The sequence below is a fragment of the Cydia fagiglandana genome, chromosome 8, assembly GCF_963556715.1.
Source record: "Cydia fagiglandana chromosome 8, ilCydFagi1.1, whole genome shotgun sequence".
Lineage (NCBI taxonomy): Eukaryota > Metazoa > Arthropoda > Insecta > Lepidoptera > Tortricidae > Cydia > Cydia fagiglandana.
This window is the reverse complement of record NC_085939.1, coordinates 21,152,275-21,165,611: the sequence shown is the minus strand read 5'-3', so window position 1 is coordinate 21,165,611 and position 13,337 is coordinate 21,152,275. Positions and strand designations below refer to the sequence as shown.

At 36.9% G+C, this 13,337-nt stretch overlaps 1 protein-coding gene across 2 annotated transcripts; it reads right to left on the bottom strand.

Annotated features, from left to right (window-relative positions):
• Positions 1-1,732: 1,732 nt before the first annotated feature.
• Positions 1,733-11,733, bottom strand: LOC134666730 (uncharacterized). 2 transcript variants are annotated; one of them, XM_063523974.1, is made up of 8 exons: positions 11,708-11,733; positions 11,488-11,599; positions 10,940-11,050; positions 4,803-5,176; positions 3,752-3,959; positions 3,119-3,288; positions 2,687-2,909; positions 1,733-1,850 (listed from the first exon to the last, which is right to left on the bottom strand). In XM_063523974.1, exons 3-8 carry the CDS (start codon positions 10,956-10,958, stop codon positions 1,831-1,833), a joined length of 1,014 nt encoding a protein of 337 aa, XP_063380044.1. In that variant the 5' UTR covers positions 10,959-11,050; positions 11,488-11,599; positions 11,708-11,733; the 3' UTR covers positions 1,733-1,830. The 2 variants fall into 2 exon arrangements, with proteins under 2 accessions (XP_063380044.1, XP_063380043.1); XM_063523973.1 differs by having other exon boundaries at positions 1,733-2,909.
• Between the last annotated feature and the right edge of the window lie 1,604 nt (positions 11,734-13,337).

The window sequence follows — 13,337 nt, the reverse complement described above, 5'->3', positions numbered from 1 at the left end:
TCAACAGAACTCCTGATAAAAAAGGACCATTGTCTGATGGAAAGCCACATTTGTATAGAACTTGTAGATTCCACTAAGTAGGTACATCATGCACGTTTGTAAGCTTGAAGTACTAAAATACGTGACGTAGTGGAACTTATGGAGCACACTGACGGTTTTAACTAGAATAAAAGAATGTCCATGGATCCAAAGTTGAATTTCAATGCAGAACTGAAATATTCATGCTTTAGTAGGTAGTTTAGGAGAGAGTACCTACATAATGCAAGCTTTAAAGCAATTGCTTCATTCCATCCGCTTAGCGAGTGCGGCAAATGGGATGTCCGCTCGGGATAACCACTATGGTCGTATTTTCCGAATATACACAGTTCTTAGATCTCCAAAGGGCCTAGCTAAGGTGCCAATCATTTGCGCCGTAGCGAACGAAACGGTTATCTCTCTCTATCACTCATCTAATTAGTGCGACAGAGAGACTTAGAGTTTCGTTCGCTACGGTGCAAAACTGAGTGCCTAGCCAAAGATACCCATTCTTATCTATTTCCAGTACATATACAGGGTGGCTTAAAAATATCTGCATTCCCGTTGCCAGAGAGGTTTTGGGATTATACTGAACTACTTTTACTATGGAACCAACCACGAAATCGTGAAAAAAAAAAATTTGCTGTTTCAAACATTTTGGCTGGTCCATTTTCTATGGAAGGGTAAATTTTTACTTCGCAAAAGTTGCTCAGTGTAAATCCAAAACCTCCCTGGCAACGGGAATGCAGTTATTTTTTAGCCACCGTGTACACGCAGAGTGTAGTTTCGTCGTCAAGTTTAAAATGGTGAAAATTAGAGATACTTACTAATCCTAAAAATACGTGTGACATAAGGTACCTCATTGGATTCGGAATGATGTATGGAAAAATAGCAACAAAAAAAAACCGGCCAAGTGCGAGTCGGACTCGCGTTCCTGGTTTCGTATATAACACAATTTTTGGTATCGTCTTGGGTGGTCCCATTCGTTTTTCGTCAAGTTCTTAAATTAGTCCTATTCTGCTTTCGTCACTCATTCTACATTGAAAGCCACCGACGATTGTGATCAATGAAGAATGAGTGACGAAAGCAGAATAGGACTAATTTAAGAACTTGACGAAAAACGAATGGGACGACCCAAGACGATACCCAATTTTTAACACATCATTTATTTTATGTAGTTTTTCAAAAATTTTAGAATCAGTAGTAATTTCAAATTAATTGGTTCAGTAGTTCCGGAGAAAATCGGCTGTGACAGACGGACAGCCAGACAGACAGATAGATAGACAGACAGACAGACGCACGAGTGATCCTATAAGGGTTCTTTTTTTTCCTTTTGAGGTACGGAACCCTAAAAATAAGCTTACAGTAAATAAAATACGGACAGATTGGTTGTCCGCACATAGGGTTTGCAATCCGGATCCGAAATGTATGAAATTATCCGGATCTGGATCCGAATCCGCGGTTCTTCGCATACATTTTAGATCCGTGCATCAGTCAGCTAATCAAATTGATAAAATATAATTTTAATTTAGTTTTATATTACCAATAAAACTAAATTAAAATTATATTCCTCAAATAAATCAATCATTCATTATAATCATTATACATATCACATGCTAGTTAGCATGTATTTCAGAGTTTTCAGGGCGAAACATTGGATAAATAATGGAAATAAACGTATTTTCTTTTTGTAGGCACTATCAATTAAACAACATGATTTTACTATGTACATGAGTATATATTTACAAATACTATACTATTTTTTTTTTCATCTTTACAGGGATGACGTGACGTGAACTGTCCGTTGTCCGACGTTTATTGTTTTTGATGATCAGCTAAAAACGATCATAATTGATTATAGGAAAGGATAAAAAAGTTTAAAAAATCTAGTCGAAATTACAATAGTTAAAAGTACTTGAAATTAAATGTTTTATGAATACCTATATTTATGAATAACGCCATAAGTATGTATGTTAGTGTAGGTCAAATTTTGGAAGCTAAATAAGGCTTACTAGCCGATTTCCGATTGAGTTGATATTTTGCACTCATAATACAATGACAATATGCAATATTATTATGACATAGAGCTGATTTGATGATGAACACAGAAGGTGTCTATGGGAACTCTGTGATAAAACAACGCAAGCTAATTGTGTTTGGGATTATTAGATTTGTCTGAATGTTGTTGTTTGTTGCCTATGGAAAGAAAACTGCAGTCATTGATAATAACATATACCAAACCAAAAATGTTTTTTTTTACCAAAAACTAATTATTGACTATAAATTAACACAAATTATACTTTAACCACAGCTCATCCCGTGTTGAGTTCATTTAAATAATGATAACTATACATAGGAATGAATATTATATTAATTCTGTAAAACAACAAAAGACGCCCAATTTCTCTCTTTCTTTATAGTTCCATCGTTGACTATGCTAAAGATAATGTGAAGGACTTTTTGAACAAATTGAACTCTAGTAGATTGAGTTAGCAAATCAACCTCCTGGCTCCAACATCAGATGAACTAAAAGTAAGAAGTATATATCTAGGACTGAATCAGGCAAACGGATATACAATTTGTGTACAAAAACAACAATTCAACTACACTTTGAATAAATATACCACCTCTGTTCCATCCTGGGTAAATCTTAAATAAATCTGTAACGTACCAGGCAAGTCTGAAATTTCGACGCATTTTTGGTTTTTTGGAACTCTTCGCAGAATGAGCTCGGGGACGATGCAGTTCTTGTAAAAAGATACGAGTTTTGGTATCATATTGTGTATAAAGTCCTCGTCTCGGTCTACTTCGATTATAGTCATATTTATCCCAGGGTCAATAAAACAGACAAAATAACATTTTGCCATGTCAGCAATACGCAGTTGTCCTTGCACCTAGTAATACAATATAATAGTCATTAAGTTATAACTTTTATTTGATAAATGTAATCCACGAAGAAAAATTATATAAACTAAAACACTACAAGAACAAGTCGAATAAGTTGGGATTATGTTTACACGCATATTTAGATTTGTTAGTATTGTATTTATAATTAATATTATCTGAATAAAGTTATTATACACATACACAATAAAATACTCACCTGGTAATAATAATTATGGGTTGTGTTCATAACCAATTTACCTTCCTTATTATATTTCAAGCAAAACTTATTTCCGCGGCTTTCAGCCGCGGTTTCAATGCTTTCTTGGCTTCTTTTCAGTGATGGAAAGCATTTTATTTCAAGTAGAGCATTCTCATCAATAATGATACCTAAAATAAAAATTAATTGAGTGCTTTTAGGAAACTACGATGCAAGAAAAATTTTTTTTCGGATTGTAGGCATTAAACTGAAAAATTTCGACAAATGGATCTCATCAATCTCATGGTCACGTTACACTGGAGTTTTCGAGATGTCTACATGCTTGTGAGTTGCGAGTAACCAGCAATAGATGGGAATTGGATGATGATGCTTATTTCAGAGAGACATGAACTCTTGTTTTGACTATTTTGGTGTTATAGGTCCTCGCTTTCAGACTATGAACTCTAGGTACTAGAAATGAAGTAGAGTTTTACTAATGCTGTAACTAATGTAATGCGACATGCTAGTAGACAGTCTAAAACATTTGGGCGATAGAATAATAGTTTCACTTTAATAATATTAGCATTAATAAGACTGCGCTTGACTGTGCTTGTCATAGTTTCAAACAAAGATTCTTTGCAGATACATATTTACCATCTGGACTTGCGCCTAGGAATCCGTATTGTTTATCAATAAATAAACCCGCACGTTCCACTTTTTTATTCGTTGTGGTTTCAAAAAGAGTCCTTGCAACAGCTTCGTTATGCTGCCCGTATTTCATATCAGATGTTAAAATATTGTTTTTATACAAAATTTGTTTCACGTGATTGTGGCAAGGAGTTTTATTTCGTCGTTTGCATACCTGGTTAGAAAAAAATATAGTCTACAGAAAACAGTTTTGAATGATTCACGGTTAGTTTCACTAGACTTATATCGACCGGGATATGGACCGTGATAACCTTTTGTAGTGATATCCGAATCAAACACGCGTAGTGACACTGTGAGTTTAGTGTGCGTGGACATACCAACAAGTGTGAATACGACTAGTGGTATTATCATGCCGCGATCAGAAAGGGATTAGAAATAACAGATTTCCATACACTTACGTCAAAATCAATATGGATTGACAGCTATCTCAATCCCTTTCTAATCGCGATTCAGTAATAACGTTGAAAGCGAACGCAACCGACGCACACGAATACCTAAGGGTAGAGCGAGCGCGGTCTACTACACCTATACTGAGACACCCGCCCGCTATCATCAGTTACTAGGGTTTGCAATCCGGATCCGATATGTATGAAATTATCCGGATCTGGATCCGGATCCGCGGATCTTCCCATACATTTCGGATCCGTCGTGCAAACCCTATCAGTTACCCATAAACAAGATGCATGTAACTGCGTGAAAATATCGTGAGCTCGAAATCAATACAAAAGGTTCTGTTCATATTCCGGTCCAATATGTCCAGTCTACAGATAGTTGCATATACATTTCAGACAAGTTCATAGGAAAAAAAATTTAGAGTATGTTGCTAGAGTGAGACCATCAAGAAAAGTCTGCAACTATTTTGATAGCATACGCAGTGCAAGTGTTATTTATAAGTCAAAATTTCATGAAAGTTTGACGTTTAAAATAACACTTGCACTGAGTTTGCTAACAAAATCTTTGCAGACTTATCTTGGTCTCAGGAAGAGTAATTAATTACCATCCCGAATTGGCTTGCAGTCAATCTATCACTCCTGATCACGTTGTAGAGTTCGTTATCATGCTGATCTTTAGTTTGTTGCTCTATTTCAGCGATTTGGTCGGGTGTCACTTGCAGTTCCATAAGCTTTTCTTGCCCTATTCTTTTTATATCTTCTCGACTCAAGTCAACAGGATCGCATGCTTTGGGACCATAGTCTTTGTCGGGTTTAATGACAGTAGGTTTAAAATTGCGCGTCCTTGGACATCTTTGGCGTCGCATCCGGATAAGTTCTTTCCTTTTTATGTAAAGTTGGAAATGTTGGCCAATATTATGGCTGGAGGTTTTAAGCCATGCTTGTTTGTGCCAACTATATCCAGTCGTTTGTGACAAACCTAAAAAATAAATATATTCTTTAGCAAAAAAGAGCCGACTAACTACATACCTATATTAAAAATCTCCATCAGTACATAAGCCTTCATCAGTATGACAAATGATGTTTTCATCACACTCGCTCAGTAAATGTGTAAATGCACGCAGGTTTAGCGGGAGTTATAGAAAAAGCGTTCTCCCTAGGGAGTTATGAAGTTTCTAATGCGATAATTGACAGTTTTTTGTCTTTATACTTAATTTTTGTATCGCAAGTGTAATGAAAAACATTAAGTATTAGTGAACCTGAAACCTTTAAAGAGTAACCTCGATTTCATCAGATGTTTTCATATTAGATCCTGACCTGACGAAAATGATCCCAATCAAATCAGTACAAGATCGTCTCAGTCAAATCTATCCAGTAGTCTGTTAAAAATGAAGACATTGGGTTGAAATGAAGACCATATACTTTTATACTTTAAATACTTAACTTCATAAAAGAACCTGTAGCACTTTCCTCAGAGGTATCACTGAATCCTGAGTCACAGGCTTTGTCCTAGTTCAGGAAACAGGCTCAATTACAATGAAACTGTTATACAAACCTAATATAAGTTTTTTTCTACTCGTCGACTGTAATTCTTGCATTAGGATTTCGATTACCAAACTGCAATTGGGTATTTTTAATGTATGGGCTCCTAACTCAACTATAATAATCATTGAGTCTAGAAACGCGCATGTGACCCCCTTAATATAGTAACATCCATAGACTAAGAAAACCACTTAGCGTTGCTTGCTAGTCTCCATAGGCTAAGGTGGCCAAAATTATTTATTATCATTTATTAGGATTTGCAAGACGGATCTGAAATGTATGCGAAGATCTGCGTATCCGGATCCAGACCAGGATAATTTAATACATTTCGGATCCAGATTGCAAACTCTTGCTCAGATCAAAATGTATAGGGTACTTCCCGTCTTACACTACAAGTACATGGAAAAAAATGAAAAGTATACATTTGTAAAAAAAATGCAAAAAATAAGTAAGATTTGTACGGAACCCTCGGTGGGCGAGTCAGACTCGCAATTCTTCGGTTTTTATCTAATTGTTCGCCAATGGTTTTGATCTCCATTAATTCCAGCATTGTGCAATAATATCTTACATAACGAAGGCCGCAAAAATATCTGACAGATCTTATATGTAAAGCTATAAGAGCGTATCACATATTTTTGCGGCCTTCGAAGAGAGATAAGATATTATTGAAAGCGACTTCCCTGTTAGGCCATCAAACCAAGGATAAATGGGGGAAATAATTCGTGTATAAGCGTATTTTGGCATAGTTGTTGGGATGGTGTATTAAATAACCGACTAAAAGTGAAGTGGGGGTGAAGCTAACGGGTAGGGCGAGTTTACTTACTATAGTGACGCAACGACCCAAAAAGAGTCCTGGCCTCCAACACCAGATCACGCCATATTTCTCGGTCTTGCAATAGCTCTCGCCAGTCGCTATGGCCGTGGTTGAGCAGGTCTTGAGCAACGACGTCGTTTCTGCGGTACCTTGGACGTCCAATCGGGTGTCTCTCATTTCGTTGTCCCAAGTACGCTCTCTTCACGGCACAATCCTCTCCCATTCTCTCCTCTAACCTAATCTAACCTAACCCACTTTTGTTCGGTTCTGTGAGGATCGCAGTTCAAACTTAACCTAACCCACTTAAAGGCGCATGCGGTGCGGTGTACGGGGGTTTAAGCGGGAGGGGTTTGGCATCATCATATTTTGTACCTACAGTTTATGGTTAGTAACCATAGTGGTTTATTTAGTTTAGGTATCATAGTGGTTTTCCGGGTCAAGGTCCGAGGTCCGGGTCTGAGTCCGGGTCCGAGTCGGTCCGAGTCCGGGTCCGATCCCGGGTCCGAGTCCGGGTCCGGGTCCGAATCCGGGTCCGAGTCCAGGTCCGGGTACGGGTCCAAACCGGTCCGATGAGTCCGGTTCTGGTCGGAATCCGGGCCGCAGTCCAAATCATAATCGAAATTCGAAATCACCAAACGTGTACTATGCGTCGTTGAAGAGTTCTGTTCTGGTCATCATCAGCAGTTTCACTTCATCAAATGCGACAGTTTTTAATGAAAATGCTTGATTTTCTGATGTAAATACAAAAATTTCTATACGCATGCCTTTAAGATTTGAGGAGTTCCCTCGATTCCTCATGGATTCCATCATCAGAACTCGAGCTTGACAAAAATGTGGCTTAAAAACTTAACTTGCTTAACAAACGTAACAAAGAGGAAAAATAGCCAAACGTGAACTATGCGTCGTTGAAGAGTTCTGTTCTGGTCATCATCAGCAAGTCCACTTCATCAAATGCGACAGTTTTTAATGTAAATGCTTGATTTTCTGATGATAATGCAAAAATCCCTATACGCATGCCTTTAAGATTTGAGGAGTTCCCTCGATTCCTCATGGATCTCATCATCAGAACTCGAGCTCGACAAAAATGTGGCTTAAAAACTTAACTTGCTTGACAAACATAACCAAGAGGAAAAATCGCTTTAAAACTTAACTTGCTTGACAAACATAACCAAGAGGAAAAATCGCCAAAAGTAAACTATGCGTCGTTGAAGAGTTCGGTTCTGGTCATTATCAGCAGTTCCACTTCATCAAATGCGACAGTTTTTAATAAAAATGCTTAATTTTCTAATGTAAATACATAAATTACTATACGCATGCCTTTAAGATTTGAGGAGTTCCCTCGATTCCTCATGGATCCCATCATCAGAACTCGAGCTTGACAAAAATGTGGCTTAAAAACTTAACTTGCTTAACAAACATAACACAGGGGAAAAATAGCCAAACGTGAACTATGCGTCGTTGAAGAGTTCTGTTCTGGTCATCATCAGCAAGTCCACTTCATCAAATGCGACAGTTTTTAATAAAAATGCTTGATTTTCTGATGTAAATACAAAAATTTCTATACGCATGCCTTTAAGATTTGAGGAGTTCCCTCGATTCCTCATGGATTCTATCATCAGAACTCGAGCTTGACAAAAATGTGGCTTAAAAACTTAACTTGCTTAACAAACATAACAAAGAGGAAAAATAGCCAAACGTGAACTATGCGTCGTTGAAGAGTTCTGTTCTGGTCATCATCAGCAAGTCCACTTCATCAAATGCGATAGTTCTTAATGAAAATGCTTGATTTTCAAAAATTTCTATGCGCATGCCTTTAAGATTTGAGGAGTTCCCTCGATTCCTCATGGATCCCATCATCAGAACTCGAGCTTGACAAAAAGGTGGCTTAAAAACTTAACTTGCTTAACAAACATAACGAAGAGGAAAAATCGCCAAACGCGAACTATGCGTCGTTGAAGAGTTCCGTTCTGATCATCATCAGCAGTTCCACTTCATCAAATGTCACTTTTTTGGATGTATATGCTTAATTTGTTGATAAAAACCTAAAAATCACTACATATATGCCTTTAAGATTTGAGGAGTTCCCTCAATTCCTCATGGATCTCATCAGAACTGGGTTTTGACAAAAACGGGACCAATCTATATGCATATACATACAATCAAAAAAATAATTTTCAAAATCGGTCCAGTGATGACGGATATATGGAGTAACAAACATAAAAAATAAAAACATACAACCGAATTGATAATGATAACCTCCTTCTTTGAGATTTGGAAGTCGGTTAATTAGATGTTATAATGACATAACATCCATCGTAAATTTGACCAAGTCCTAGATTTTTCTCAACTTTCGGGTCAAATATCTCAGCCATTATTAATTTTAGAGAAAAGTTTATTAAGAAATAAAAATAAGTTTTTGTCAAAAATTTCATTTTTGGTACAAGCTTTTATCGCTGACTATACTTTTCTTACGACAGACAATTAATACTCATCGAGACAGTTCTAAAAACGCCAAACACAATTAGGTTGGGTTGTTTCATCACAGAGTTCCTATGGCCACCTCCTGTCTCTATCATCAGACTGGCTCGATGGTACCATAATATTGCATTGTCATCCGATTTATACATGCATGCAAAATTTCAGCTCAATCGGAAACTGGGAAGTGGATCAAATTTAACTTGCAAGATTTGATTACACACAGACAGACAGACAGACAACGGTCAGGTGAAACTAAATAAAAACTTGTAAAAAAGTGATTATTTCATCAAAATATTGTAAATTAGAGTGTGTTGCAAGTGTTTGTGAGTGAATATATATATATTTGTAGGTACATAAGAAGTAGGGTTTGCACGACGTACCGAAATGTATGGGAAGATCCGCGGCTCTGGATCCAGATCCGGATAATTTCATACATTTCGGATCCGGATTGCAAACCCTAATGAATGTAGTAAATTTTAAAAGAAGTAAATGTTATTGGTAAACTTGTCAGTTAAAATGGATTTTTGCTTTTTTTTTCGTAAAACTTAGTTTTTGCAAAGTGTTACTTGTCACTTTTTGACATCTATCAATACGGATATTTAGACTACGTTCCATAGTAGCAACGTCGCCATCAAAAAGGCGTTTTGCACTATGTAACATTAAAAAATTGTTTTTTTTTTTTAAATTGGTATTAACTCTGAAACTAGGCGAATTTAAAAAAAAGTTTATAGGATATTTTTGTCTCTAAATATGATCGCGAATACGCTGTAAAAATTATTCGGTTTCCTCATGTTATACACCGTGACCGTGTATAATAAATGAGTTTCAAACCCTAAGTAAAAGCTAATACATGAATATGGTGCATCACATAAAAAAATGAATATAATGTTTTTTATTAAGAATTTATTAAGGACTATTCCGTTCATTGACACTTTTTTCCTAAAATTTATACTTTCCTCAAAAAATGTAAAAAACTGTGAACTGGGACATATTTCATGCAAAAGGGGGGGAGGGGGGTTGCGTCAGGGGGGGGGGACGCTAGTGTACGTAAAACACCATACCCTAAGGTGTCATATTACATTCATAAAAGGCTGGCTATAATTAGTTTTTTTAAAAACACAATTTGACCGAAATACACTCTACGACATGAAAGTTGGCATTTTGAAAATTGACATTATAAAACACAGACCAAACCTTTAGTTGGTAACTGTGCGGTTGGCAAATAAAAAAAAAACATTTGGTTGGGAAATGAAAATTCGGCGAAATAAAATTCCGCAAAACGTGAGTTGGGAAGTGATAATCGGCCATACCATTTTCGACGAAAAATATGAGAACCGTTTCCCTCCCTTTATTTCCGAAACGAATGGGACTCAAAGTTTTGAAAAAAAAATATACAAAATAGTTCTTTACCTATATATAGATGACAGGAAAACCTATAAGAAATGTGCAGTCAAGCGTGAGTTGGACTTATGTACGGAACCCTAGAAACGCGAGACCGACTCGCACTTGGCCAGTTTTTGTATAAACTACGAGCATCTTGCAATCAAACACCACACACACTTCTCAACGCTCTCATTTCCACTGCATTCACTTGGCTCTGATGTCTCTTCTGCCATACCCAACTTTCGCTACCATACATAAGTGTAGGCACCAACACCATGATGAACAGCCAACCGTGCTTTTTGCGACACCTTCTGGCAGCTCATAAAAGCGTTAAGCGCTCGATTCACACGATTTCCAGCATCACTCTCCTTTCAATATCTTTATCATGCTTACCGTAGGTACCGTCCCGTCCCTAGTGAACAAGGTTGCCAGTTACACAAACTCTTTCACTAGACCGCCTGATGCAAAACACATTGTGACAAGCCATTATCTTTTAAGAACGCTAACAGGTATCAATTTACTTACTCAGCATTAGTTGAACCATTATTTATCACCGTTTGGGCATTTGACGGATCGTCACACATCGTGACGTCAGATGGGTTATTCATTTGAACATTACGCCAAGCCACGTTTCTTCTGGAATTATGATACCATTTATTATGTTAATTTCAACTCGGTCCGCAAATTTCTGTGAGTAATACTCATAGCCGCGAGGACAAGAAATATTATAAATGGTTGAAAAAGGCAGAATTACAAAATTAACAACATGGCAGAAAACCGTCGAATACGGGCAGCGCACGAGTAGTAGTCGTTGTGCAGCAGTGCACATTTTTAAAAGTTTAAGTTCATAATTACTTAACTATAGTGATGATGATGATGATGTGTCATGTACAGTCGCCATCAGATATATTGGAGCGGCCAAGGTGCTCACAAATATCTGAACACGCCTCTATTGTCAAGGCGTTAGAGCGCGTGTTTAGATATTGTGAATACCTTGGCCGCTGCGATATATCTGATGGCGACTGTACCTAGAAGAGCCTAGTATGATTTGATATTGACAGTGAAATACTTACGAATTGGTGCCATAATGGTGTTGTAAGGCAGCTTGGACTTGACGCCGTTTCCTTTTTCCACCTGACCACTGATGTTTCTTGTATGCAGCTTTGTTAGTTCTTGTCATGTTAACTATGTAAGGGAAACTAAGTTTCATAATCATAATGTAAATAATATTCTCCTTTCATATAGGAGAATATTATTTACATAAATTTATAAAACGATTTAAAAATAACGTACGATTTTTCTTCTTAGGCAGAAGGTATTGTGTGTTGTATTGTGAGTCGTTGCTAAGCGACGGACGTGGCGCATCGCGCAGGCGCGCGGACTTAGGCGCGTAGAGAGTGGCGAGCCGGTGGTCGCCACAGCGTCATTCCGGGTATGAACTAATGCTTAGTAGAAGTTGACCTCCGAAGGAATCGTGATTCTCATCATTTCCCTGCGAAAACGAATCGCCTGATATGAAGGCAACAATATCTAGGCTTTTGTTGTACGGACTGACATTTTTAATGACTTGACATTTATTACTTACCTATATACAATGAGTTTTGGTGTCTTCCGTATAAATAAATCGACCCATGAAATCCCAACTGATCACAACTAAAACCATGCGATATTCCGTATAGCATAGTCTAATTTACGGTGAACGGGAAATAAATCACGCGGTAGGTAGGTAGTTTGAAAAAATGGATGTAGAAAAACGCTCAGGTTATCTATGGAATAAAAGTACCCTTCACACTTTCGCGGGCTCAATGATAATGTTTTAGAAATGTTATAAATAATGAAATAATTTTGATAATTCAATGAAAATGCATTTATAATATTAAAAAAAGAATATTATAATTTAAAATCATTATAAATTATTACCTACTGCCAATCCAAGATTGGAACTGGTAAATGATTGTCGAAGATTCCTGGAAACCCTTTAGAAACCAAATCAGGCTTGACCTGCGATTAGTAGTTACCTACATAACTAATCAAGGGATTAAATTTTACTGGTAATGGTTTGTAAGCTAAACCAGTACAATATATTTTGTGAATCATATACCTTTACGCTAATACCACCTATCGAGCAAATTAGGCACTACTTAGTCAGGTCGCCTGTGGTAAAGTGACATCTTTGTTGGTTATGATTAAACTTAACCTCGCCATCTTGTTTCACATGGATAGCGTAAAGATCACTCACACAAACAAGCGTTAGAGCAAAATCTTCTAAATTTTTAAATGAATTTGTAAATAATATCATTGAATAACTGGTCATAATTTTTCATTTTGCAAAAACAAACGATCCATATTAAGATATGGATCAAGGTTTAAAGTGCGGGAAATGAACTTATTATGAGAAAATCTGTAAATACAATTGTATGAAATTCAGATAAGGAGAACCACCTTAACTTTATTCGTTTAGGACCACTAATCGACTACGTACGAGTACTATCGAAGTATTGACTCAATTTAAGCGAACAATCGAATTCCTATCAGCATAGTATTAAAAAGTAATTTCCTTTAGACCCTTTGTGCGGCTAGTAGGTACCTAAGCGAAATCGAATGACTGTGCGCTTAGCGAACTAAGGAGAATCCGGCCTAAACTACATTATGAGGAGTTGAGGTGCATTTCAGTGATTTGACGGCTCACGTTCATCAGTACCGAGACTTAAAGTTTTTGGAATAGTAAAAGTAGTAGTTACTAAACAATAGATCTACTCGAAACTGCTGGTTAGCTGGAAGAGATCCCTTACAGGGATAAGTTCGCCTTTGTTCCTTCATTTCTGTAAATATTATGTAAACCTGTGTTGTGTACAATAAAGTAATTACTACTACTACTTACTACTACTATTTTTCAATACCTAATCTGAAAGCTTTCCCCAGG